This window comes from Pavona decussata, unplaced genomic scaffold (genome assembly GCF_977016875.1).
Source record: "Pavona decussata unplaced genomic scaffold, jaPavDecu1.1 SCAFFOLD_313, whole genome shotgun sequence".
Taxonomy (NCBI): Eukaryota; Metazoa; Cnidaria; class Anthozoa; order Scleractinia; family Agariciidae; genus Pavona; species Pavona decussata.
In genome coordinates, this window is record NW_028145705.1 from 1,302,501 (window position 1) to 1,325,000 (window position 22,500).

The 22,500-nt window shown below is 38.0% G+C and overlaps 2 protein-coding genes across 3 annotated transcripts in view; both read right to left on the reverse strand.

The window, feature by feature from the left end:
* LOC146454199 (stimulated by retinoic acid gene 6 protein-like) overlaps positions 1 to 19,066 on the reverse strand; it is a 34,351-nt gene extending 15,285 nt beyond the window's left edge. The window contains exons 1-7 of one of the 2 annotated variants that reach the window (XM_085095799.1): positions 18,807 to 19,066; positions 10,228 to 10,285; positions 7,337 to 7,422; positions 5,981 to 6,141; positions 5,155 to 5,275; positions 4,547 to 4,595; positions 3,927 to 4,115 (exon numbers count right to left, since the gene is read on the reverse strand). In XM_085095799.1, the coding sequence (XP_084951925.1) occupies positions 3,927 to 4,115; positions 4,547 to 4,595; positions 5,155 to 5,275; positions 5,981 to 6,141; positions 7,337 to 7,422; positions 10,228 to 10,285; positions 18,807 to 18,820 (678 nt within the window). In that variant the 5' untranslated portion in view covers positions 18,821 to 19,066. The remainder of the gene's footprint in view (positions 1 to 3,926; positions 4,116 to 4,546; positions 4,596 to 5,154; positions 5,276 to 5,980; positions 6,142 to 7,336; positions 7,423 to 10,227; positions 10,286 to 18,806) is intronic. The other variant, XM_085095800.1, reaches the window with a different exon arrangement.
* Positions 19,067 to 20,991: 1,925 nt separating this feature from the next.
* The window catches only part of LOC146454200 (stimulated by retinoic acid gene 6 protein-like), a 7,521-nt gene continuing 6,012 nt past the window's right edge, over positions 20,992 to 22,500 (reverse strand). The window contains exon 6 of the mRNA XM_085095733.1: positions 20,992 to 22,351. Coding sequence (XP_084951859.1) covers positions 22,179 to 22,351 — 173 coding nt within the window. The 3' untranslated portion in view covers positions 20,992 to 22,178. The remainder of the gene's footprint in view (positions 22,352 to 22,500) is intronic.

Genomic DNA, 22,500 nt, shown 5'->3' on the forward strand with positions numbered 1-22,500 from the left:
GTTCTCAAGCCACAGTTTTTTTTCCTTTTGATTCAATCTTCAAGATTAATGCGCTCCAAATTCAAATTGTTCTTGCCCACCGTACAGTCAAATTTCTTGAGGAAATTGGGATAAGGATGAAGATTTTGGAATAACATCTGCACCTTCCTCCAAGTGCACACCATGATCTAAGCACACAAACCCTCCCCAGCACACCTCACTCCTAAACAAAGCCATCATTTTCATACACACAAATGAATAGAAAACTGAAACAACCCTCAAGTTTAATCATGCATGTTATCTCAAATATATAATTAACAAATACCATGGAACACAGCTGCGTTTTTTTGTTAGAGTGAAAAGCGAAAAAAATTCCGGGGGATGGGGTATGCTCCACTGTAAAAAATTACTGTTTGGCCCTTCCAATATGTCAGGAAATGCATCTTAAACAGCCATGTGCAATTTATAGCGGAGCGCGCGGCGGAGCCCCATAGCTAAGAGATTTTGGTAAACCCATCAGTGCAAGAAATTTTGGGTTGGTTATGACGTCACTTCCGTTCGACCGACCGTACAACGTACGTACGTACGTACGCTCCTCTATGTAAGCCAACATGAAATGAGAAACTCAAACCTTGTGCTGCCAATCAGGTTTTTTGCGGCGGGAAAATGCATGGCCAACTGCGCTGCCGGCCGCGTTTGTTTGGCAGGAAATTGCATCGCCAACTGCGTTTGATAAAAAAAATAATAATAATTTTGAAGACGACGTGTACGACAAAACACAAACTCAATTTATGAATAAGTCTACAAACATGTAAAGCAAAGAAAGGGAGATAGAAAGAGATCGAGAAAACAGGCGACGAAGAAGCGAAGTTCGACGTCAAAGAGAGCGATTGAGAGCGGTAGCAAACAGGCGAAACATGAGTGACGAACAAAGAGAGAAAGAACAGGAAAGGGTGCCAAAAAAACCTCGTGTTGCGGCACAGGGTTTGAGTGTCTCATTTTACATTGGCTTACATAAATGTGCGTATGCGCTGTAACCCGGGTTGTTTTTCGGCGGGAAAATGCATGGCCAACTGCGATGCCGGCCGCGTTTGTTTGGCGGGAAGTTGCATCGCCAACTGCGTTTGAGAAAAAAACGAAACAAAAAAAATAATTTTGAAGACGACAAGATATCATTTTACTCCGATCCGGTGCAACGAAACGTTGGATTTTTCCTCTTGAAGTGAAACGTTTCGCTCACTTAACGTTGTAAAACGAACGGAAAAATCAGCAATGGAATAAAAGGACTGCTTATTCTCAGAAGAGGCGAGTACATTCATGCAATTTTGTTGACAAAACTTTGCTAGTTTGCTGGTTTGCAAGATATTGTTTTCTTGCAGTTTTGACACGCCGTTCAACTTAAGCTTAAGCTTATACTGCTAACTTCAGAACAGTAGTTTGAGCTCATTTTTTCGGTCCATGTTGATTATATCCCTTGGAGTTTTATTTTCTGATCTCGTCCAATTTTGCCGTCAAACAGCGGGAGAAAGAGCAAGGCGGATCGCGGCGGGAGAAACAAATCGATTCTTTTAGCAGCTTTTAGAGGCGGCACTTCATAAACAGCGGCCGAATCTTGAAGAGAAATTATTTTACTCTAATCCGGCGCGATGAAATGAAATTAAGATGCGATGGATTTTTCCTCTTGAAGTGAAACTTAACGTTGTAAACGAACGAAAAAATCAGCAATCGAATAAAAGGACTGGTTATTCTTCAAAGAGGCGAGTATATTCATGTGATTTTGTTGACAAAACTTTGCTGTTTTTGCAAGATATTTTTTCTTGTAGTGTTGACACTGCAACTTGTTTAACCTTAGAGCAGCCTTTTGAGCTCATTTTTCGGTCCATGTTCGTTATTTCCCTTGGAGTTTTATTTTCTAATCTCATCCCATTTTGCTTCATTTAAAAAAAATTGATTCTGAGCTAAAATAATCAGTCAAAGAAACGTCTAGATCTCCCAACATTGTATCGTTGGCATAAACTACTGACAAGTTTTTCTCGCATATATTTCTAATTTTAGCATTTATTTCTGACAATCTTGACAGAGAACAAACAAAAATACTTAAAACAGTAGGATATAACCGCAAAGATCAAGATGTGTGAGTAATTTTCACTGAAAGTCTTTTCAAAGAACGCTAAAAGCGAATGTAAAATTAAAGTGTGATTTAATTTTCATCAAAACAAAGTTTATGCAAAACATTCATTCGCTTGTTTTTTGTGAATTTTTCAAAGATCGTTGTTTAGTTTATTTCTGTACTTATTGCTATGAATTATCACAGTGCTTTTTTTCATTTATTACTCAAAGATATATTTGAAGTGTGTTTTTTGGTTAGTGCATCCATTTTCTCTGAAGTTTGTAGCGTACGGTCTTCTTGATAAGCAAAATTTATTAGACAGTGACAGTGCCGGTAGCGCGCGTTGGCTGTTCACAAACCGTTTTGCCTCGATCATCTTAAAAACTAAAAACAATAATAACAACAGAAAATATCATTTTGAGCCATTTGAATTCCGCTTTTATAACACAGAGGGCAAAATGTTCCTAAAACTATCAAGGAACTTCGTAAAACAGTCAGTAAAACACTCATCGAAGGCGCAAGCAAACCAACAAACTATTTAATTTTTTCGTAGCGTACAAAACAGACAAAACCGACGAGAACAGTTCCCATTATACTCATGTAATTAAGAGAGAATACAAGTTTAATTCAGAAGCAAACTAACAACGATATATCAAATGTTAGGCATCAATAAATCGTTCACCTGCGCTGTGAAGCTTCCTACCGCTTGGAAATCACACGAACATAGATCGATAAAAATAGCAAACGATGGATCCAAAGAAGGAACTTGCAGAGTAATTTCTTCCTGCTCCTTCCTCCCATTAAAAGAACACTTTCATGCTCGGTTATCGTTCGTTGAAAGCACTTAGACTCCATGACTGATTTCAGTTTCTCAACCAAACAAAATAAAATCAATCCGATCCAAGTCTTTAGCTTTTGACACAAATAAACTTTTGCTGTTCCTTGTGAGAGACACCAAAATGAACCTTTAGGAATTTCCTTCCTAGCTGCAGCACTTGATTTCCATGTATTTTTGGTACAAACAACCCGGCTTAAAGAGTCGAACTTCGAATGAACCTCAAAGAACTTGTTTTTTTGGACACAAAATGCAGAAACCAACAAAATGTAAAACTGCCGTGCTCAGCCAATCAGGAGCGAGTATTTTCGCCGCTCGACCAATCAGGAGTACGTAATTTTGCCCTCGGTGAAAGGAAAATTACGAAAAACTGCCCTCTGTTACAACAAATCAGCATTCAGTAATTTTGCCCTCTGTTTCACATTGTTATTGTTGATGAGCAGTTAGCTGCATATGCATTAAAAATGTACTAAATAACTGCAGAATTGATGAGGAACTCATAAGGTTATTACGTTCATACAATAAGCAGAGTTCTATTGTGGAGCTCCGCTTTTAGGCTTGGCTAAATATAAATATTACACTTACTATAAATAGCACAGATTTCTAACATCGAGACTATCTTAAGTATAATATATCGCCTGTATGAAACTCATCATCACATAAGAAGGTGAAATCAGTGGCCTTAAATTTCGCACACCACCCTTTCTGTCTTAGCGTAACCGAGTAATCCCTCCCTTACATACTTCTCAAAATCAATTTAATCCTATAAAAATGAATCACAGAGAAGTGCGAGGGTAATAATTCTAAAGATTTTATTACCATTGCAGTCCAAAAACATTTCAGCGTGTATCACTGTACAAGGTGGGGTGGTCTATGGACCCAGTCCACAGGGGTGGTCCATGGACCGGGTCCACATGGGTGGTCCATGGACCTGGGTCTATGTTTTGTATACGTCCCTCTAGCAAGGCTACTTCTTGTTTGCTTTAAAATAGTACAATTGACCTTCGGCCAAGCATTCAAACTGCCAGTCATGTTTTCACTACATACATAAATATCACTTGCGGACGGGAACCATTTCCTTCGGACTTCCATGTAAACTAGAACAGCAAATCTTATAACGATGAACAGAAGGCACATGTAGGTTGGAATAGCACCAAGTCTTACGCCTACAAACAACGTTTTCGTATCTCCCTAGAAAGAATTAAGCACACAATTATTGTTAGTAGATAGTAGACGCACCATCGATGACTATGGACCTAATTGGCTTTGTCGTCATCGAGTAATCGCCTGTAGACAACGATTACGTCAGCGTTGTCTTTAGGTTTTGCAACCATTTAGGTTGCAGAGTTGGTATCGAAGGTGGATACGACATGGCTATGAATGAGATTAAACTAAAAAAAGAGACACTATAGAATGCCTATAACCTATTTCAATATATTTATCTTTATAAATAAGGTGGAGAACTACTTTATACATGTTCACTCTGTGTAATAAGGAATAGAATTGAATGGACACTTCAATAGTGAGCTGAAGTGCAAATGTTCTAAAGATATAGTGATTCGTAAAATTTGAACTCGCCAGACAAAATGGTACCAAGTAACATTTTTTCTTATTGTACTTACTTTGTAAGAAGTATGGCACTGAAAATCAATCACAAATTTAAGAAAGAACCTGTAAAAAATAAATAGATAGTTTTGAATGAAAACTCATCTTTTAAAAGCAAGTAGTGTACAGACATACCGCTCTAAAAAGCAAGTTAAGACAATCTGTCAATGGCCCATAAGCTGTTAAAATCACAATTGCCCAGCGAGTGGCTCATGGGTTAGTTCTAACATTAGGATATCACAAGGACTTGAGCCACCTCATTTCCGTTTGTGTTAAAGGGGTTTATAGACCGTCCCTTATCTCTAAGAACGTTCTTATCCCGAAATGGAAACTTGCAAATTCGTATGTGTGTCCTTTTGTACTGCAAGTCTTGGTGGCCCACACGACCGAACTTAGGAGGAATTCTGAAGCAGAAAGCAAAACAAGAAAAAAGTATGAGACAAGTGCATCACAAGATTACCCTTAACATTTACTTACAGACCTGGGGGCACACAAATATGACCAGCCTAAGCCTTGATCTTTGGAATGAAAGAGCGTTCTTAAATGCGATGTAGTGGCGTTTACATGTACACCATTGCGCCCTCACTACTCTATAAGTATTGATTCATTACTTAATAGGTCTAACCTGATAGCAGCATACAAAAATCCCAGAACTGATCCAAGAAACTTGTAATCAGTTGTCAGGCAGGCAAAAAATGGATAAAACACGATGCCATACACAAGAGTAAAAATCAGAGCCTGAAAAACTAAACAAGAGCGTGGAACAATGATTCGTATAGGGAAACACACTGTAAGTGGCAATGTTTAATGCCTGCAAGTCTGGTCAAAAGGGAATTCACCGTAGCCCTAGCCTGACCGTGTTCCATAGACATGGTCAGTAACTAGGAACTAAAAGAATCTATCAAAGCTGACATAGAAAAGACTTTGGCTTCTTAATTCTGAGTCGTGTAGGCTTGTTATGTGGTTTGTTGGTTTAAAAGTTTTAAAGCAGATAAAAACAACACTTGCTAAATAATTGGAGAGGTTATACGTTTGTTCCAAGCAGGTGCATTAGAGCTTAAGCAAAACACATGTGCAAATTGGAGGACAGGGCAGGGAGAGGAGTATCGTGCATATTAGATAATTATTAGTGATCAGGGACTTTGGAAGGAATCTTAAAGTGAACTTGATCCATGATCGCCTTGTATAATCTTTTCCTGGAATTCGCCGTGCTCTTCACTAAGTCCGACCTTCATGAAATCTATAGCCTATACCATACATATATCATTTTGATTGCCCTTACAAATGCCCCTTAAATTAGGCGAAGCTGGTATTTTTTTTTAGAGTCTTGCCCATATACAAGCGTCTTCTTCTGCCGTTTCAGGCTGACCAAAAGACGACAAGTAAAAGTACTTTTCTCACTACATATTTTTTATCGTGGGACTGCATAAAAGGATGGATTCACTTCTGACCTTTCTGCACTGGCGAATCGGCCGAGGCAATAAAACTATGACCGGTTTGGCGAAAAAAAGCACCAAGAAAGAGGCTTAAACAAGTGCTAGCGGTAGCTCCAAAGGTGGCGGCAATACTGAATCTGTTGTGCCTGCTGAAACTACCTAAGAGGTTGACTGGTCTAGGAATTAAGAGGAAAGAAAGGCCAGTTAGTAGATAAGTAATAGTTATCGGCCTGAAGCGAGGGGTTATGTGATTTATTCCCCTCGAGCGTTGCCCGAGAGCGCAGCCCGAATATGCAAGGGGGATAAGTGACGTATCCCCCTTGCATATTAACACATAATACCCTCGCATTTAAATTAGCTGTTCATTAGCCCCGCTCTTCCCTTCAAACAATCAAAGCCGCACCCAGCTTTTCAGACAGTTGATTTGGGGAATATGTAATATATTCCCCCCGAAAAGAACAAAGGAATCCGAGCTCATGTAAAAATAATACATAATACAACTTACAGCATGTGGGAGAACTGAAATTGCATAACACCATTGATAAGCATACAAATAGAGAAACAGGCAAAATATGTGAAGAGGTATCCGTGGATCTAACTGTTCGAAAGGAAATTAACACTTATCCTCAATTAATAACTAACCGAAGTTTTCATTTTGCTACTCAAATACGTTCTAAGAGCTTATTTCAAGCTAATACTAAAAGGAAGTTTAAGTCAAAACTTAAGAGGAAAAACCATTTTAGACGCACCCTTATTGATTAGCATTTAAACTCGAATCAAAGTTCACGTTAACCCAGGATTAGCTTAATCGGGGTTTAAACAACTGGGCCTAGTTTCAGAAGTGGTTTGCATTTCGTCCATGTTTAACTAAAAGGGGCTATGAAAGAGGCAGCTGCAATGTGGTAACCAGCCATGTTCGAGACCGAGAATTAACACAAATATTTCCCAATACAGACTTATCAAGCTAACTGGATAAGGGTTGTATGGCTGAGGCAAACTCGTGCGATAAAAACCAAAAGTTCAACTGCCCAAAATTAATGGTTTTGACTTTTGAGTCGGATTATAAAATCGTAAAATGGTATTTCACAGGCAGCCCAAACTCAGTAGACGACACTTGGGAAAATTATAAAGGTTTCCATTACAAAAGATATCCTTGTATCAGTTTAATAATTATAAAGCTGCATGAAGATGATAAAGATCATAATTATATTCAACATTTTTTGGCGATATGTTATGTCCTGCTGTCTGTGTCGAGTATCTTTATTAGTCAGAGGTGATTTTGTCAGCTAGTGCTTTATTTGATCGCGTTCATTCCTTTCCTGCCTACTCACCATTGAGGTACAGTATTAAAAAGGTAAACACATGACTTACATCAGGAGCCCAGGATATCCATTGCAGTATTCAAGTTTGAATTCTTTTCGACGATTGAGACTTGCCAAGATGAGAATAATGGCAAGCTGCAAAGGAAAATAAAGATTATTAAAAAAGATGTCAGTTCTTGCCTAACAATAAGAATCCTGGTGAATAGAAATGACAGTTGATCATGAGATTTAACCCCCATCTAGATGGGGATGGTGGTGGCGAGGGAAGGGGGGGGGGGGGGGAATTCTGCGCGCCCCGACTTGAACGTTAATACCTTTTTCCTAATCTTTAGGTAAACGATACGGTACCCCATGTCTTAACCTCTTCAGCCGATTTGTCTTCGAACAATTTTGTATTCTAGGTGAGGGTTACCAGGGCTCAAAGTTAGCGACCAGCTGGTCGCATATGCGACTAGATTTTTTATTTTGCGCCTAAAAAATTATATGTGATCGCACTCACGCGCCTAAAAACGCCCAAGCTCAGTGCGCCTGAATCGGGGCCACTTTGTTTCCTCACCTGACAATTCTTGTGTGCTCTGCCTGATTAACACGAAACAGAAGCTTGAAATAATAAATTCAAATGTGGATGTAACGCAATTAGGTTCCACATAAGAAAGTTACACCGTTTTTCTTACATCAGTGTGTGTTTCATCCCACCCCGGACTTTACCCTAGACTCTTCTCGGTTATGTGACCGCACCGTACCGCTGACACGTACGAGTGAAGGCAACCTTCTGAAACACGTGCTTCTCGTGCAGTTCAGTTCGCTTTGCCGATATTAAAGAGTCAAGAATGTTTAAACAATCTGGGCTAAGAGACTTTTTTTTCTTCAAGAGTTACAGTTAAGTCAATGCGCTGTCAACAGTCTAATTTATTAGGGAGCTTAAGCAACGACGACGGCAACGGAAACGAAAACGTCACCCAAAATTATATCTTTATTTCATTTGTGCTACTTCGAAATTATTTCAACTCGCTCAACTTTTACAAAAATGGCGAACTATCCAGGAAACAAATTGGTAGGAGTGGCGTACAAGTTAAGAAAGAAAATGAAAAATTCACCGTCCTGCGTTCACGTTCTCCACAAAACCTTCAATGTGGTCATTTCACGTTGTTGTTTTGCAGAGGACGGCAAAGAAATGTACCGAAGTGTAAAACGCACGCGCAGAGCAATTGTTTTTGGTCATTAAACCTATTGTTTTGTGGCGTTTTCGTTGCTGTTGCCGTCGTCGTTGCTTAAGCTCCCTATTTTTTCGAAACGCTCATTTACAAAAAGAAAATTTATTCTCAAACAGCCGGCCGCTGCCTTCCAACGCAGCTAACCTTGCCTACAGAAAGTAGCCAAATGAATTACTTTCAGTCGGGTGATCCGTGGGACTTGAAGGATTTCGTCTGACCGAGAGGATTCACTGACGTTATTCCTTACCTTCGTTTTGTCTTATTATCTTGTTGAATGTACCATAACATGTAATATTCAAAAAAATGTAACAGTATTATTGCTATCTCAAGCGTACAGTAAGAGACTGAAAGAAACAAACACATGATTGAAATAAAAGATTACCATGCTGATTAACGATCGGCAAGCGAAAATAAGAAAAAGAAATTAACAACCTGTCGGTGTCGTCATGACACCATTATCAATGATCACCAATAAAATGTCTGAAGCTTCTGATTTTTCTTTTTGGTGCTACCAGTATTTTAAGTTGTGCTCCTAAAATTTTTAGCTGTGCGCCTAAAATTTCGGAAATGCGCCTAGAAATTTACACCTGGTAGCACAGGTGCTCCCAAAGCCAAAAATAAACTTTGAGCCCTGGTTACTGAATTTGACATTACCATCGCAACTAAAACTTGACAGGCATGTTTTACAGAAATCGGGAGATTCCTGTTTTTAATGTACAAAAATTATCTTTCTTACAATAAATTTCATGTTTTTTTATCATTTTAGAGTTTTTCTTTTATTTTGATTACTTTCTGATCGTTTTTGGTGGTTTGGTGGCGGGAAACTACTGTGTTCCGCTATTGCCGTCAATATAAGAACCCGCTGCTACTAAATACGCTTGCACGATAGCTAGAGTATTAATAATAGTATATTTTATTAAAGGTGCATTCCACTGGGGTGACCCAAAATCAGGCTTTTTGATTGAAATCACTCGGATAATGGTGCACTAAAGGTACGGGAATAGCACATCTAGGATCAGTTACTTTGACAGCAGGCTGTAAATTTGAACGCGTCCGAGGAAACCCAGTGGGAAAAGGGGCTAGGTTTGAAATAAAAGAGGAAGTAATACCGAGCCATAAATACCGAACAGAAGCAATTATAAACAAACAGGATCATGGCGACTCGTTCAGAAGAGTCAATTTTTGAAATGGCATTTTTTTGGTAAAAGCGAAAGTTTATGTACCAGCCACTTAAATCGTTTGTACTTAGCTGGAATTTCGTCCATTTCCTGATACATTTCTATCTGTACTAGCAGAAACAACGCTAACGACTACTTTCCACGAATTTTATGGGCGTTTCACGTACGAGGGAAATGCACCATTCAGAGTGGCATACCCTGTGCATCATTATCAATTTCTGATCCTTTGTCGAAGGATCCCCGTCCAGGATGGATTGTTTAGCTCATTGATCTGAAAATGGATCATCCCAAAGGAACACGACGGATCACAAATCCTGATCTGGATCACCCCAAAAGAACGCACTCCCACAATCAATTAGTAGTTAAGCCCTTCTGTTAGATAAGTTATATTTCCACAGAGAACACTTAATTTGCAGAGAGAGCCCACTTCTGTTGTGTGCGGAACCGCCTCATTTCTGCCTTTTGTTTGTCTTGTTCTGGGTCATTTCTTGTTAACTAATATTAGTTAAGATGGCGACTTTGTAAATAAATTCGTAATATGTACTTACCGCAGGGCCAAGGCAGCCTAGCTCAAACAACTTCCAGTCTATAGCTGGTATGCACCCTCTATAAAATGGAAATTTCAAACGGTTTTAAAACTCGTATCACAACTGTTAATTTAAAAGAAACGTTTTTAAACTAATGTAAAATATATTGTCATTTCTCACAATTTATCTCAGACTGCCATGATGTGTGTTGACTCGAGAATGGATAAATTACGGTAAATTACCACAACAACAACAACAAGCTTTATTTGCATGACTATAACAAATACAGTATTGCAAAAGCTATTCATAGCTAATTATTGATTCGTTAACTAATTCTTAAGATAACTTAAAATAAAATAAAATAAAGTAACTGAAGTCTTTGCTTATTTTAAACTTTTCATACAGTAGAAGTAATCATTCCGGAGAGAAGTTTATCTCTCAATTCGAAGCACGAGGAAACAAATGAAATTAATTGAGCGTTATAAAATAGTCTGTTGAGTTCATCATATGCGATAGTAAAGTTTCTTTTACTAATAGTCGTGTAAATGGAAGGCTAGGTTCTATTTTAGAAAAGAACATATCTCTTAAAGAAGAGTAACTTGGGCAATCTAATAAAAAATGAATTTCGTCTTCAATGGTTTTACGGCTGCATACATTACACACCCTTTCATTACGGGGTATGTTGTCGTATCTTCCTGTTTCAATCAAAAGCTTGTGGCTGCTTATTCTTAGTTTCACTAATGCTTTCCTAGAAGCGTTTTTCCTTGTGAGATCTAGGTAAGCAGAGGGGCCAAAAGTTTTTTTGATTGTGTAATAAAAGCTGAGTTTTTGTGAGTGTTGAAGGGTTTGGTGCCAATAAGAGATATATTTCTTTTTCATAAGATCTATATATTGTTTGATGTTATTTTCATTCAATGTGTAATAATTAAAGTTGGGGAAATTATAGTATTCACTTATCTTCATGAGACTGGAGTAAAAGCTAGTTTGACCGCTATAAGGAAGGTCAACAGATATTCTTAGGGATTGTTTTGCTGTAGAATGTTCATCCTTTCCTTGGAGGTAGTGTACGTAATTAAGTATCTTTTTATTTATGTCAACGATTAGAGGAAATCTGCCAAGTTCAGCTCTACATGCAACGTTGGATGACTTATTATGTACTTCTAAATAGCGTTTACAGAAATGTAAATGCTTTTTTCAATTCTGGAGCCTTCCCACGACTTAAAATCTGATTTAACAAAGGCACCCCACACTTCACTATTGTAGGTTAGAATTGGCTGAATCATTGTGTCAAAAATTTTACATGCAAGTGAAGGTTTCAGTGTACTAAAATCAGTGTGTCGTCTTAGACTAGAGAAAGCATGAAGAGCTTTTTGTCGAAGATGTTCAAGCGAAAGTGTGAAATTTCCGGAAGACGAAATGCGAGTTCCTAAGTAAGTGTAGTCTTGTACTATATCTATTAATTCATCGCCTATGTGAAAGGTATAATCACATTTTTTTGTGCTTTTTTGAAAAATCATTATCTTGGTTTTCTTAGGGTTTATATTTAGCATCCATGAGTTGAAAAATGATGATAAACTGTTAAGGCAATTTTGTAATCCCAATTTTGATCGTGACAATATAATTAAGTCATATAATTACAGTAGTATGCTTACTAAAGCCGGCGACACACCTGGCGATTTTATACGCCGATCGCGGCGAATTTGATTGCCAACGAAAATCAATTGCGATTTTCGCCCCCGATTAATGCGGACACACCTGGCGATTTTCTTAGCCGATCGCAGCGATGTAGCAGTTTCGAATTAGTCGTACGATAAAATTGCCAACCTGATGGGTTGACCCCCCCTGACGATTTAGTAATAATTCCTTTATCTTTTTGCGAAAGGACGAACGTTTGAGTAGTTTAATTAATCGAATGAGGAATAGAGTTCCAAATTTGGGCACCGATTCTAGAGAAAAAGGCATTCATTTTATCGGTTCTAGAAAACTTAACATAGAACGAGGTGCTAGAGACAGATCTTGTTCTGTAGTTATGAATCTAACTGATTGATTATACTAACTGGTGCTGACTGTCTGTTGATATCATACAATAAATAGCTACAATCTCTAAAAACATAGGCTAGGTAGGGGAAGGCAATTCGATTTGAGAAAGAAGGGTACGGTATGTTCATTTGACTTCCCGAAGTAAATAAGACGCAAGGCCCGTTTTTGTAGAGTTACGATCTTTCTTTGAAATGTCAAGGCACAGTTTCCCCAACCACAAATACCATAAGTTAAGTAAGGAACTATTAATGAGTTGTAGACTGAAAGTAAAACACGACGCTGGACATGATATCGAATTTTAGATATAATTCCTATCGACTTGCTGATTTTGTGACAGATAGATTCAATGTGGTATTTCCAAGAAAAATTTGAATCAATCATTAAGCCAAGATATTTTTCATAGTCTTTCATTCAAGGTTTGCGTAGTTGTTAGTCACGGAGTCAAGAATTCTAATCCTAGGTGTGAAGGGCATATTCCTTTGCCAGGGACGAAAGATGACAAAGTTTGATTTTTCAGTTATGTTCAAAGACAGTTTGTTGGCCTTTAGCCATTCGTTGACGTTGCCAAGCTCGCGATTAACAAGTGACTCGAGTTCCTTTAAGTTGTTATTTTGCTTTCGATCAGTTAGGTACGATCTGAACCAGGAGTTGATTACACCTCTAATACCATAATTTTCAAGTTTAGCTAACAAAATCTCATGGTTAACAGTATCAGAAGCATTCTTGAGGTCGATGAAAACATCGCATGAAAATTTACCGTTGTCCATATTTTGGAGAATTGTGTTAACAATATCAAGTATCAAGACATCTACAACAATTTTGCTGAAATTATCTACATGAACGGATGCCCTCACAAATAAGGACTGTATGACTATACACTGTCGTATCAAGTAGATTGTTCCACCAGCAGTGAATGAATATCAACTTATGAAACCATTCTTGCTCAGCTGTTTGAAGATGGCTGCTCCAATCTTGTGCCAGTCAACGTGGCGGTTTTAATTTGTGAACAGAGTCATTTGCTATTGTTTAATTAATGTCTATGGTTAGTCATGCATTTCCTGTTTTAGACATCTACAAGAATTTTGTATTGTTTGTCGTCCGTGTTCGTATCAAATAAGTGCCAAAAAAATATATGTGCTTTCGGTCATGGTATTGAGATTCGACAAGAGAGGATGAAGGTAAGAGAGGTAATCCCCTATATAGGCTCTATCCCAATCGTAATCCCTCTGAAGTTATTTTTGGAAGGTATCGATTTTCTGGCGGATAATGTCACCTCGCGCGTGACATGTCTTACACCGTTTTTACTCGGGCCGTAAGGCGGCACAAGTTAAGTTTTCGGATCAAATTATCAAATTTTTTTTGGTCGCGATGAGCCGAGAGATAAGACTTCGGGCCACGAGTTATTGTTCTCGGTCTCGTTTTTTGTACTCGGGTGGAACGAGTAAAGTTTTCGGTTGCGTTATCAAATTCTTTAAATTCTCGGTCGCGTTCTTTGTAGTCGGGCCGTGGGGAGTGTATACAATATGCAAGCCAGCGAGGCATGCGAGGCATGCAAGGCATGTGAGGCAGACGTGCGAGGCATAAACAACCCCAATATAAACTGCTAACCGTTAAGCTAACTGGACCTGAGTGCTATTTAGGCCAACCGGAGGGCTCTCTAGGCTAACCGGAGTGTTTTTTAGGCTAACTGAGTGCCTCACTTGTCTGCCTCGCATGCCTCGCTGGCTTGCAGATTGCGCATCCCCGCCGTGAGGCGCCGAGTCTGAAGCTCACCACATGACATGTCACATACAGGATGGCAGATGTAAGACACAAATAACTAAAAATAAGACTTATTCATCTAGAATTTATCAACTTTAACAGAAACGGCATTCGGTTACTTAGAGAGGGATTTTTGTTTCCAAGGCGAAGACTCTTAAACTTTATGCGATGAACAGACGCGAAGATAGATAGATAGATAGATAGATAGATAGCAGTTTGTTGTGAAAATACGCTTAGCTTTTGTGAGACCAGCAAGCTAGGCTCACCAGCTAGTTTACAGGTATTTCACACTAAAAGATTAAAATAACTAACACAAATTAAAAAACATCAAATGGCATACTAGGTAAAATTTAAATTTCTAATACAAATTAATCATCATACGTAAAACAAAAATTTACAATAAAGAAATAAATGGATATCAAAAACTACAATAATTCGTATTGTGTGAAAAGCTCACTCGATCATAGTAGACCTGCCAGATGTAGTGTTCTGATACTGTTTTTAAAAGCCTTGTAAGTAGTCACTGTTCTGCTTGAGTCAGCTAATGAGTTCCAGAGTTTTGGTGCCGTAAACCTCCACGATTTAAGGCCATAAGTTGTAGTGCTGGCCTTTGGTCGCTTTAAAATGTCACTTCCTCTTAGATTGTATTTATTATTTCTAAGACCGATCAGTTCTTTTATGCTTTTTGGTGCATGTTCATTATTAATTGCATTAAAAACTGTGCAAACTATTTTTGCGAGGCGTTGATTCTCAAGTGATGGTAAACCTATTTTGTTGAGTAGTTCGGAGTAGGGCCTTTGTTTTTCGTTAAAGACAAAACGGAGGGCACGCTCATTAACTTTTTCTAGCTTAGCAATGGCACTTTTGTTCCTGAAATGCCATGTCTCTGAGCAGTAGTTAAAATGAGGGATGATAAATGCGAGGTAAAGAGTGACACTTTCTTGTTTCGAATGGAAGAATCTTTTTCATTCGCTCAAGTACAGCAATCTGCTGGGAGACTTTTCGGCATATTTTGCCTATGTGCTTCTCAAATTTCATTTTGTCATCTACTGTAACTCCGAGCATTTCAAGATCTTCAGTAATTGGAATAGCAATGTCTTCGCAATGGAACTGGGGCTTAACCTGGGTCTTTCCCATTACTATTGCTTGGTACTTGGAAGTGTTTCTCCTCATGCCGTTTTACTCATACCATTGATCGACATGGGCAAGACCTGCAGAAACAGAAGAAACTCTATATCTATTTTTATAGTGTCGTTTGTGCATCTTTTAACTTTTCAAGTTTTTCAACCATTCATATTTCATCTTTCCATTACCAGCAATTTAAAAAATTGAAAGGTCTTTATCGTTTTTTTTTTTTTACTTAGCTTTTTTAGCTCCTCAAGGTTAGTTTTGTTTAACCGAAACTTTGGCAAGAAAATTAGTCTATGACCCCGCGGGCCAAGATAGATAAAGATGTCTCACGTTTACTATAAAAAACAATCAGTGTAGAAACGGTTTCTGTCTTCAAATGAAATGTGAATAACAAATGCCTTCCCCTGAATTTCTTGTAAAAATATAAACCGCGAAACATTGAAAAACGTACAAGGATAACGTACGCGTGATGGGTAACGTTACTCTAGATCATACCGGAAATAACGATCCGTCATTGACCCGGCGTCACATACATATCAGGACCGTACAAATGGTTTCTGTCTCTAAACGAAAAGTGAAAACGTAAGGATTAAAGCCCGGGGATTATAAAAAGCTTTCGTATGTCGTTTTCCCCTGTATTTCATTCTGACTGCAAGAAATGCAATTCTATCGGGTGATTACTTATTGCCTCACTATATCTCTGTATCTATCTTTTTGGGGGAATTAGCGATGCTAAAGATTATCACTGCAAAACAATTGTAGGCTTACGCACCACGCAGTCAAATATGGCCCGAGTATTAGCTGAAAACAGCCTCTTGTTAATTTTATAATGGCTAGTCACAATCATACACTTCCATAAAAGAAATTGTTTCTCGCGCTACTTGCAACGAATCTCTTAGTAATATACGTGATTTGAAAGCTAATAGAATGTAGATTTGAATGTTCGAAGAGATTTTAAACTTACTGTGACAAAAATATCAAAATTTTTCGTGTCGCGTTTTTGATGTTTATACTCGTCTGTTCAATCGCGGCTTAAGGACGTTCGCGCGAAAAAGTTCTGCCCCACAGATTTCTTTTCATACTTAAAGTATGGTCAGCTAATAAGTTATTGATGTCAGAAATGCAAAAAAATGGGGGTCACCGACTTCGCTTCAGAGATATAGGGCTGGAAAAATACCCTGATTTTGAAAAGTTGGGCCTTCGTAACTCAAAATGATCTCCATAGTTTTAAGTTTAAAATATTCAAGATGACTGACTGAGGACAAACTATTTTAGTCAAATTTTATCTAAGGATGTATGTTTCGTAAATTAGTCCAACCGGTGTCATCCTTGTAATTAAATGTAGCCCTTAAAGACAACATTCGCGATCGTCACACAGCCAAAAAAAAGGGAGCAATTCGATGGCGCGTGGATAGAAAAATAGAAAATAATCTAACTTCTTTCCCATAGATTTTTTTCATTTTTTCCTAAAACGTAGACAATCAATTGTCAAAAAGTGATCAATTGAAAAAAAAAGTGGGGGTTACCGAGCATCTAAGAGAGTTATAAGCTAAAGAAAGTAGTCGTTGTGGTGACAAATTTCCAAAGTCACGTTTTTGCGTGACAGGTCGGAGAAGCACTAGAACCCAAACAGGGTTATCTATCCCATAATTCACAGCTCACAATTTTTGCTCGAGTCAATGTTTTTGTTCGAGTGTGCTGTCAAAACTCTGATCGTGTTAAGTTGTTTATTGTTATTCTACCTTCAAAATTTATACAGCTGTTTAGCCAATGCCAAGAAAATGCATCTATAGCCGTTAGCGAGGCGAAAATGTGAGAAGTAAGCTATTTTTTTTTTACCCAGAATGGGTATGTGGAGATTGATTGTATACGGGATTGGTGATCAATAAAATTGCTCTCATGTAAGGTAAGATTATATTTTCTTGTTTACTATCAAAACTTAAAAAAAGCTTAAAGGTGACTTCGTTTGACGAATAGACTGCATAAAGTACATAAATCTCTTGGCGCGAAATACCCGCAGGTATCAACGCCTTTTCTTGGACTTTTTGTTACAACCTTAACCCGTCTAATCGTTTCACGTCGAGTTTTCGCTTTCAAAACTGTGCAACTGAGATGAATTTTTCCCCTTTTCCCTCTTTTTTAGGCTGTCACGTCGGCCGACATGTGTGTTTACCTCCGTGTATCGTCAACCATGAATTGCGCGTTACATTGCTGGCGTGTGCGTTACTTGCGCACTAAAGATGCGCATAGTTTTCGCAATACTTTCAATATCCGGCTTACAATATGACGCTATACTAATAATATTAACAATGCTTACAAGTCAACATTACACATACATTTAATAGAGGAAAAAGAAGCCAAAAGATAGATAAATAATAAGAAATAAATAAATAAAAAATAAATAAATAGCTAAATATACTATACAGCTAAAGATGAGGTTTTATAGCAAATATATATAGAGAGAAAGGAAAGTTATATAAGATTCTCACTTTTCCATTGTAATTTTAGGTTCGTTAAAAACAGCAAAACGCTAGCTTTCTTTGAAAGAATCTCTTTGCTACATGCGTGATGAGAAAGCTCATGGAATGTAGATTTCAATGACCAAAGGGATTTGAACTCAGTGAGATAAAAATATCAAAATTCGTACCGAGGTTGTGATGTTTATACTCGTCTGTTCAAACACGGTTTTGACAGCTTAATGTAATTCTCCTTCATGGAAAAAGAATTGTTTCTCGCGTTTCTTCCAACGAATCTCTCAACTACATTCCTAATTAGAAAGCTAATGCAATGTAGATTTCAATGACTGTAGGGATTTTGTACTCACTGCGATAAAAATATCGAAATTCGTGCCTAGGTTGTGATGTTTGTATTTGTCTGTTCAATCACGGCTTTCAATTTTCGCCAGCTAATTGTAGTACAATATTCTTGCATAACTTCCGCACAGCTGGGCTCTAAAACAAATCATGCCGGAGCGATTCTTTTCAAATCTGCGTTGTCCAAATACAGCCACTTTAAACTCGCATTCGTCCACAAAACATATGCAGGCACCGCTTCCTGTATGCATGTTCCGCCATTTTGTTTTAAGATCAATTTCGCGAACTGACGCTCATGCAGCATTGCGTGGGAAGTCAACGTAGGTAAAGTTCAGGTTATATGATTGGCTATAACCTAACCCTCTTGGGACACTGGATCTCGCAAAAGATCTACAAACAACTTCAGAGGGATTGCGATGGGAAAAGGGCCTATATGGGGGATTACCTCTCTTACGTTCATCCTCTCTTGGATTCGATAATTCAAGAGCTTGCGTTCTGAGCGATTCGCTGAGGGAGGGCTAGAACACGAGACGTTAGTTTTCGAACCACTTTTAATAAAGTGGCCAAGTTACCTTATCAATGACCACAGTCGATAAAACTATATATTCGTTTTCGCTAAGACCCTCATCCAAATAGAAGCTGGTTTACTGAACTTCCAATTCATGTTACATTTCATGTTACGGGTATTCGTAAATAGTGAATTGATACCAGTATTGGAAGCCAACATGAGACCTCATCATGATCAGAGCTGCTACATCAGACCCATTGATACAAGTAAACATATTACATGATCATATATATGCCAAATGGGGTTGAAACAATTGATTTCAAGATTATTACGCTAGATTCACTTACGAAGTATTCGCCATATTGAAAGGCTTGCGGCTGGGAAGTGATTTCTGTGGTCCTATGCCTTTCGTTGTGGAAAGACTAGCATTTGGTTTATGACGGTGAGCTGACAAACCAATCAGGGCACGAGGCGATGTGTGTTTGTTTTGTTTTGCTTTCCTTTTCTTTAACGCGCCAGAAGAAACGCTGTTCAGAGAGAAACTTCAAACAAAAGATCCGAATTTCAGAGACAATAAGTCTTACTAGGAGCGAAGTCTGTTATCTGATCCGTATTATGCAAATCACTTTTCTCGGAAAAAGGATTTCTGCATGCGCAACATATTTGATGCGTCAAACTTTTGCTGATGGTTGGTATTAGGTCACTGATATCGCCCCATTACCTTTTACGACGCAAAATAATTTCCAGAAGATACATTGTTTAGAGAGAAACTTAAAACAAAAGATCCGAATTTTAGAGACAATATTTAAGTCTTACTGGAGGTTAATAAATAAGTCTGTTATCTAATCCGTATTTATGTAAATCACTTTTCTCGGAAAAAGGAATGTCTGCATGCGCAATGATACGTCAAACTTTTGCTAATGCTTGGTATTTATAGGCCACCGATATCGCCCCATCACCATTTAATCTTCTAAGAATAAAAGTCAGGAGCATAGGAAAGATTGTCTTACGACGCAAAATAATTTCCAGATCGGGAAGATACATTGTTTGGAGAGAAACTTCAAACAAAAGATCCGAGTTTCATAGACAATGAGTCTTACTAGAGGCTGGTAAATTAGTCTGTTATCTAATCCGAATTTATGTAAATCACTTTTCTCGGAAAAAGCATGTCTGCATGCCAATAATGCGTCAAACGTTTGCTAATGCTTGTTATGGGAAACCGATATCACGCCTTTCAATCTTCCAAGAACGAAAACCAGAACCATAAGAAAGATTTCATTAAGACGCAAAGAATTTCTGTGTATGAGGCAAGTAGGCCGGAGTCGCATGCAAAGATGGTGACACAAGATACCCTGAGGGCAATTTTTTCCGCGCTTTAATCTAAATTAATTAATATGTTTGTATAAGGACAAAAAGCTATAAAAGTAGTTGAAAATACCCGCAACAATCAAGGTTATTCAGTGACGATTAATCTATGGAATCTTCTCATCAGACCAGACTCACGCAAAAAAATAGATTTTCTTTTTTTTTTTTTTTTTAATTCATTTAAACAACATTTTTCACGAGCCATGTTTAGTACAAAACCTGAGGGGTCATTTAAAAATCCGTTGCATTATTATTATTATTATTATTATTATTATTATTATTATTATTATTATTATTATTATTATTATTATTATTATTATTATTACTATTATGAACAAATTAACCCCGCTATAACCTCAGCTTAGAGAAAACATTCTGCACATGGTAACGAGGCTATTAAGGCTGATTTTCATGAAAATAAAGAATATTAACTTATAAACCGCCATATACGAAAAATGTCGATTGTTTTTGGCCACCTTTCACATCAAGTTTGTGAATACCGTTGGATGTATTTGGATTCTGTTGTAATAATAATGGGGTGAAATAAAGTATTGTTGTTGTTGTTGTTGTTGTTGTTGTTAAAACAAGGCAACAAGTCGGGTAGTCTAAGTACTGTCCCAACTTGAATGTCGTTCCCACCTGTTCTGTTACTTGATAGTTCAGCCACATTGTAAAGGTCGAACGAATTGGAATAATCGCGAGGCAGTAGAAGTAACGCAAAGTTATATTTTCAAGTGACATGTCCGTTGGTGTTGCCGTGGTGGTTTCTTAAAGTCGCTAAGGTCTATTGTGCTTGAGGGAACAAACGACATATATAGTTTTCTGTACGATTAGCGGTGAATTTATCTTGCTAAACAGCATCCCTGTAAAGGATTTATCTTTTCTCTTATTTCAATTAAATTACGAGCTCGAAATTTCTATCCCGGGTGAGAGGTAGTTGTTTAAAATTTAACAACAAATTATTCGAATTCCCTTCACAGACACTTCGAAAACGCGAAGAAGCGGCCACCATTTTGTTGACAACCGCACGCTATAAGGCTACTCACTACCTACAACAGAATAGTACATGAGTAGCACTAAGAGAACAGCATTCGTGATAGAACACTAGTAGATTTATACTACTGTTAATTAGATTTAAACTGAGGGATAACTGAATGAGACAGATAATTTCTTTCCTCGTTTTAACGGTACTTTAATGATGCCTTTCCAACTAATTCTTTATCAAGAAGAAACATTGTGCAGCTCGAGATGAACCTTGTTTACGATAATATATATATTTAGCCCAGCCTAAAAGCGAAGCTCCAATTTTTTCATAGCATTCATAAAAATCTGCTTACCGTATGAACGTAATAACTTTACCAGTTCCTCAACCTTTCTACAGTTATATATATATCTTTAGTGCATATGCAGCAAACTGCCCATCAACAATAACAATAACAATGCAATACAAAGTGCAACTTTTTTTTAAATGCTGATTTGTTGTAACAAAGGGTAAGCTTTCTTAATTTTCCTTGCCACGCTGGCCACGATGGCAAAGTTACTTACTCCTGATTGGCCGAGCAGCGAAAATACTCGCTCCAGATTGGCTAAGCACGCCAGTTTTACATTTCGTTGCATGGTTTCATCATTTTGAAGTTCTTTCAAGTTCTTTCAAGTGCTGCAGCTACAAAGAAAACTCATAAACGTTAAATTTCCGTGTCTCTTACAAGAAACGGCAAAAGTTTATTAATTTTTTGTCAAAGCTTAAAACTTGGATCGGATCAGTTGACATTTGTTTAGCTGGGAAACTGAAATCAGTCGGCATGGCGACCAAGTGCTTTCACCTCGCTACTTCTTCTTTCCACGAATGATACTGCACGATCTTAAAAATGAACGACAACTACTCGTCAGTGGCACAATATGATTATCGGCATAGATTCTCTAGAACAAGGTTGGACACCTAGTGGCGTTTACACCACAGAAAGCTTATTTGTTTTAAATTAAAATAGTGTTCTCCTCGAACGACCGTTATTTGCTTCATGTCTTCTATCTAGAACTCTATTCATATTCATAATACACCAACAAAGGCTAGCTCAGATAGTTAGCCAGAAAACAAATGACAGCTAACCGTTTTAAAACAGTTCTTTACGTAGGCCTAAAAAGTGCAAATCACTGCTTAACCCTGCCTAAATGGATCTCTACTCTCTTAGTTTCTTCCTAACAAATGGGGTGCTGTTCTTATCTTCACGTTATCTGAAGGCCGTAGTGGCGCTGAATTCATTCAGAAACTGACTGTTACGCGGTTATGAACTCAACGGATTATCTAAAAAGTACATTCTTGGACGCAAAATAGCCCATCCCCTTTGCACTGTCTTTTAAACAAGAGCGTGTATGTCAGCATTGATGCTTCCGAGGTCCACAGAGGGTGTTACACCACCCTGTCTACGATACGTGATGAGAGACGGGTTGCGAAGTAGCGTCACAGCAACGTGCCAGCGGTTGACTGCCTTGTGAGACAGGCGCGGGATGCGGAGTTCACGTGCAAAAACTAAACAAGAGAAAAAATGATTAAGTCATGCAGTTATTTTATTTAATGGTATATGTCACATCTCACTATGTGAATTATTTCTTTTGGGCACATTGAACGACACAGCATAATTTTTCTACTAGGATAAAGTGCAAACGCAAAGGCAGGGC